This window comes from Argopecten irradians, chromosome 6 (genome assembly GCF_041381155.1).
Source record: "Argopecten irradians isolate NY chromosome 6, Ai_NY, whole genome shotgun sequence".
In the NCBI taxonomy this organism is placed as follows: domain Eukaryota; kingdom Metazoa; phylum Mollusca; class Bivalvia; order Pectinida; family Pectinidae; genus Argopecten; species Argopecten irradians.
The window spans coordinates 217,086-223,085 of NC_091139.1; the positions used below are offsets into that span (position 1 = coordinate 217,086).

At 32.6% G+C, this 6,000-nt stretch overlaps 1 protein-coding gene across 1 annotated transcript; it reads left to right on the top strand.

The window, feature by feature from the left end:
* The first annotated feature begins 573 nt into the window (after positions 1-573).
* On the top strand, positions 574-4,048 carry LOC138326131 (fucolectin-like). The gene is made up of 3 exons (XM_069272263.1): positions 574-993; positions 3,106-3,335; positions 3,704-4,048. The coding sequence occupies exons 1-3, from the start codon at positions 912-914 to the stop codon at positions 4,046-4,048; spliced, it is 657 nt and encodes a 218-aa protein (XP_069128364.1). The 5' UTR covers positions 574-911.
* The last annotated feature ends 1,952 nt before the right edge of the window (positions 4,049-6,000 follow it).

Below are 6,000 nucleotides of genomic sequence, written 5' to 3' on the forward strand. Positions count from 1 at the left end.
TAACTTAAAATTAACTAACTCGATTTTGATAAGGGATACATGGACACCTATTTCTCCTCCCCAGCGTCTAGGAGACATGACACATTTCGAAGAATCCTACGTCAAAATGAATTGTGAAATTACAGCAGAGGTTGGCAGTCCCCCCATCCTCGAAAATCCTGACATCAATCATATCTGACGTCGTTTTTGTTTGCTTATGGCAACACTATGAATATCCAGCCAATGAAAATGCTTCATGGCATGTTACACAAGTGAAATGTGCCAAAATATTCAACGGGTATTATGCTGATTCTGTAATAAAACCTCGTTGAAGTCTAATATCATTGCTATTATAGTACACTACTTGTACTTCTTAAAGTCTTTATAAATATGCACTGCCATTTGTGATCATAATAATATAAAAGTGATTACTGATTTTTATTCATTTACTTTGACTTTAATAAATAACAGTATACATTCGTAATTTAAAAAATATAAAAACCACAAGTAAGTCAAAGAATAAAAATCTCGATCGATGCTGCATATTATTATCATTTTAATGCTACACTATATTATGTAAGTGACCTTCGGTTTTTGGTGTGACTAGATTTATACGCTGGACTTGGTTCATGCATGAACATTATAACGATTTAAACGTTAACCCTGATTGAGGTTAATACAGTACAATTTCAATACCCATACTGTACACTAATTGCAAATTGCTAATCACGTATATAGGTGGATCTTCTGCAAACAATAGTCCGTGTTCATAGCCATTTAAATAATTGTGGTGTCTCATACTACATACGGTGCGACTTTATTCAAATACGAGATCAGATAATTGCATGCCTCATGCAATTGATAAGCGTAAACATATTACATTGGGACCGATATCAAATTAACTTCCTTGTTCAGTCGCCATTGCTCTTAAAATGGCGAAATCGAACATGGGGCTCAGGAAGATTACATTTACAATAATCCTGCTCTGCGTAGTACGTTCTTTTGTCGCTGAAAGTAAGTATAGTGGTTTGCAAACAAAGGAGTGAATTTTTAGACTCAATGGATCATTTATTTTTAAGAATGATATTAATCTTCAAGATTTCTACCACAGTACTCTGCACTATTTCTCTATCAGCCAAATGTTCACGAATACACCAGCCAATCGGAATGAGTACAGAGTGTATACCAAGTGTCATATACGCAAATTGTCAATCAAAAGTTGCAATGCTTATTTGAAACCTTGGGAGTGGAATAACACCAACCAATTATGATAAAAATTATTTTATGGTCTTTCGATTTGCCGATCGTTCAGGCTTTTAACATACATGTGATTGGTTTTACAGAAGTTTAACATCCGAATGCAGTTATATCGTCACCAATAATCGCATGATGCCATACTGCTGTGCTCCGATCGCTGCTTGATGTAAAAGCCACATCTGAATTTTATTTAAAACAAATAACAGTCAGATAAATTTTATTAACATAATTCGAATTTTGAGATACACTGAAAGCAGTATTCATGAATTAAATACCTCTTCACAGGGGACAAAGAAGTAGTTATCTCAAAACACGACATATCGTTGAAATTTAATTTTAAGGTAGTATGATAGGGCAGGCCGACGGCTGAACCTTTCGATGTTTTATAACAAGATACAATCAATTGTATAATTATGTTAACCTTGATAAAGGGACGGACCACCTTTAGCATTCGACAATCTATTTTGCCTACGCATACAGATTACGTATTTGTCCAATACTACACAATTTGAAGTAGTTTATAATTATAGATACAAGTTTGTAAGGCTCCCATAATATCCGGAACATATAGTAATGTGAATTTGTCACGCAATCCTTAGGTGAATGACATGGTTAGTCCTTAGGATTAAATGTATAGAAGAATAGATTTGCAAGTCTATAACACCTCGCTAGTAGGGCTCTCCCTCCACCCCTATGTATTCCGGACTCATATACATGTATTTTGTCAATGTTTACGGTTCGATATATGATTGGGCTCTGTGTAATGTGTAATGAATAATAATTAGTCGTACTATAAATTACTATTTAGAAGGTACATGTATCTTGCATATCGTTATACTTCGTATAAATTTGGCGAAGTAACTAATTATTAATGTAGTGTTCATTTTGCATTCACTTTTCTATTTGAACATGCTTTGTATATGTGTTTGTTGTTCATGTTTTTGTAATCTTCATCTTCGGAGGCAATTAAGATAATAATAATATGAAATGCTTTAACGACAAAGTTTTATTCCGATCATTACAATTTAATCTGATGAAACGATATTGCGATATATATCATACTTTATCTAGTAATTATTCACATTAAATTAGTTTAATCATCATTTTTTTTCTTTCTTCCTATTATTTTTATTTCTTTTGATACATTGTAATTAACATAATATGTCATCAAGTTAAACAAAGTAATACCGAAGGTTACTCAAATACGCACCATACGTACTCTGAGCTTTCATTAGTAGTAATCTACGATAATGTCGATGTGTTGGTATATGTTTTCGTTTATTCATAGTCAATCTCTTCTATATTACGGCTCGTATGTATGCTTCATAATTCGTCAGACATGTTTCAAATACTCCATAGATACCGTTTGCAAATGACAATAAAGATAAAAGTTTGACAAAATCGATATCGGTTTAATCATTTTCGTCGTCTATGTTTTAAATATATTTCATATGTTTCATCTTACATTCTATTCCGACATAAATTAAGATCTAAATATATATTTGTACTGTTAACTAATGTTGCTGATACTGTTGATGATACTGGCGATGGCGATTGATGATTCTGACACATGCTGCTGCTGCTGTGATGTGATGATGATGATGATGATGATGCATTTCGCTAATGCGTATTTCTCTGAAATAAGAATTCCTTTTATTGTTAGTACGACCTCCATCCTCGAAATAACGCCATACATGAGTTCTGCTCTTGGTTTCACATTCCTTGCGACCGCAGGGACACAAACCATTCTTACATGTGAATATTTCCTTATCAGTAGGCAACCCTAAATTATTTTTTTTCTACAGAGCGATGTCTGATGAAGACCATTTGAACCATACTTTAGCTGTTGTACATTTTTTCTTTGTACAGAGAATGTTGCCGTCGGAAAACCATCTCAACAGAGTTCAAAATATAACGATGTTTGGGTAGCTAAAAATGTTGTTGATGGCTGTGTGAATACGAGCATAGGGAGCGGTTGCTGTACACATACAAACACTGAGGATTCATCTGGAGTGCTGGCAAAAACTGTCTGGTGGCGGGTAAATCTTGAACAAATGACGACAATTAACAGAATTACAATATACTACAGAGGTGAGCATGTCAGTTACAAACCACCGTTATCACCAACGTCAAATACACCTTATTCATTTGAATGTATTTATTCAATTGACGAAATCAAAATGTTTCTTCAATAGTAATCCCGACTCTTGAAATTATTCAACATTGGTCGAATAGAAACAACTTTACTAGCAACGTTAACTCTTTGAAAAGTATTTAACGAATTAATTTAATACTTTTAAGTATAAAATTTAGTATTACTTTTTTACAAATACATAAAAACGATGGATTATTTCTGACACTAAACCGTTCAGTGAACGAACGTTACCAGAATCAAATTGAAACACATTACTTCTTGATCGAAATGTATTAGAACATTATTCAAAATTGGCATGACTTTCATATCTAGTCACTCATCAAAGACCATAAGCTCTTTCGTCTTCCTTCCTTAGAAAAATTCCAGACGAGATTGGCCGGTTACGAGCTTTATGTATCCAACAGCACCAGTTCCCCACAAGACGGCACTCTGTGTTTCACGGACACCAGTTCAACTAGTAGTTCCGTACAATTGATTGTTACACACCAGTGCCCGTATGTAGGTCAATATGTGACTGTGTATAACTATAGAAACTCTAACAAACGACAACCCTGGTATAGTAACGACGCTGTATTAATCTTGTGTGAGGTTCAGGTTTGGGTGAGTATTACTTCAATGAATACATATGCTGTGTCAACAATTAAGAGAAGTGCATGATTTTCAAGAAATAAGGCATATATTGCTCTCGAACGAAGCGACATGGTTAAAGTGCCTATGACGAGAAATGATGCAATGACTGACTTACTGCAAACTTTTTTAACCTCAAACGAGTTGACTGAAAAAAAGACACCTTTCCTTCCATATACACACTCTCCCATTGCTCTCTGTTTTATTTACCTGCACATACTATCTTTGTGAGTTTTTTCCGTCATTAGGGTTTTTATCTAAATGTAAATACATCTGTTTGTTACATTACCCATCGTAAGGGGCGCAATGATTTTTTGACATGTGTAAAGATAAAACAAACTTTGACTCTGCGAAATGTTGCACAAAAATGTGTTAAGGGAATTTGTACAGTATGAAGCAATTGGATTACTATCAAGCCTGTTCAGCGAATATAAGAGAAATAGGCAAATTCAAAATATCTATCGGAGATTTTAAATGTCTTCAGTAAATTGAGCTAGTAATTAAAAATCAAATCCATTTTCCATTGATATAATGCATATGTCAATTTCAACGTGTCATTTGGTTGATATCAAGGTTTCTGAAGAGCAAAAATGTTTTTATATATTATATCAAATGAAATATTAATTTAGAAAGCTTTTAATGTTTATTGAAATAAACCTGATTTTACTATTGTATTATCTTCTTTTAAAATCTGCTCAGCATTAGATATTTGGTGTAATGATTAGCCTAATTATTAGAAGAAGTGTGGTAATGAATACCCCTCTCCCCTCTCACCTACAGCATATGTTTCAATTGCCGACTGCATACATATCCAGCTCCTGGTCATGCAATCGTAATTGACCATGAAGGGGGAATTCATGGTCATGGTCATGTTATTCTGATTGACCATGTGAAGGAATTACATTGGCCTTAACTGTGGTAACAATAAATTTATATGACACTTTTTTCATGCATGCAATAGTATGAAAATGTGATATTAGATATTCAAATTATAGCATGTTTGCAAACACCTCACGCTGCTTAAGTTAGAATCACTTTATGTTAAGTTTTTTTATGGAAAGTAATGACTAATTTATAATTATGTTTGTAAGGATAAATCAAAATCAATATGCAAAAGTCCCAAAGGTTTAAACACGCATGCATATCTAAAATACTAGTCATTGAAAATTTCATTAATTACTATCATTTTTAACAGTCTAAACTTTACACATTGACTTGTTTTGGATAGTCTTCTTTTATTTATTAAGAATTGTAGTCTCGATGGTAAGTGGAGTACAAAATCATTGATTTATTTCCCATGCAGTGACGCTTGTGCTCTGACAGAGCTCCTCATAGCTCTTAAAGCGATATTTTAATTGACCGTGATCTTGAATTAAGTATCCCCTTTCCTGAAGTTTGGAATTTTATGAATAAAATAATTTTAACTTAGTTTTTAATAAAAATAACAAAGAATAAAATAATTCATCAAACGATAATATTACAATTTTATATGGTAAAAATATAATGATATAAACCATTGTTATGTATTTTAAAACTATAAGTAAAGACAACAATCGCTACACTTGATTTCAGGAGAACCTACAGTAATTGTATGAAAAGGAATATACAATAGGGAGATAACTCTATTGTGATTAAATACCTTTTTTTTTTAATTAATAAAATGAGAGGTATTTATAGTTCGTAGCAAATGACATCAGCTATGAACATAAGTGGTTCAATTATTCTTGACAATTTGATATAAATAAAAGCAACATTGTCACGTTTTTATTATTAGTCTAGTTATTTTATCTATAAAAATTGAACTAATACAGTATTTCTTTGATATATATTTCATTTTGTGAGATAATGTTATAAAGGTGAATATATCTTCACTACTATATATCAAACGCATAATTTTACCCCAATTTCTAACAAAAATTATCACTAAAAAAACTGATCAAGGACGAGAAGTAAAGCCATTATTTTCATGTAAAAGAGCATTG

Coding starts and splice junctions, on each gene's coding strand:
- LOC138326131 (XM_069272263.1), top strand. CDS start 912: ATGGCGAAATCGAACATGGGGCTCAGGAAGATTACATTTACAATAATC. Junction 994..3,105: donor ACGTTCTTTTGTCGCTGAAA/GTAAGTATAGTG, acceptor TTCTTTGTACAG/AGAATGTTGCCGTCGGAAAA. Junction 3,336..3,703: donor TATACTACAGAGGTGAGCAT/GTCAGTTACAAA, acceptor TTTCATATCTAG/TCACTCATCAAAGACCATAA.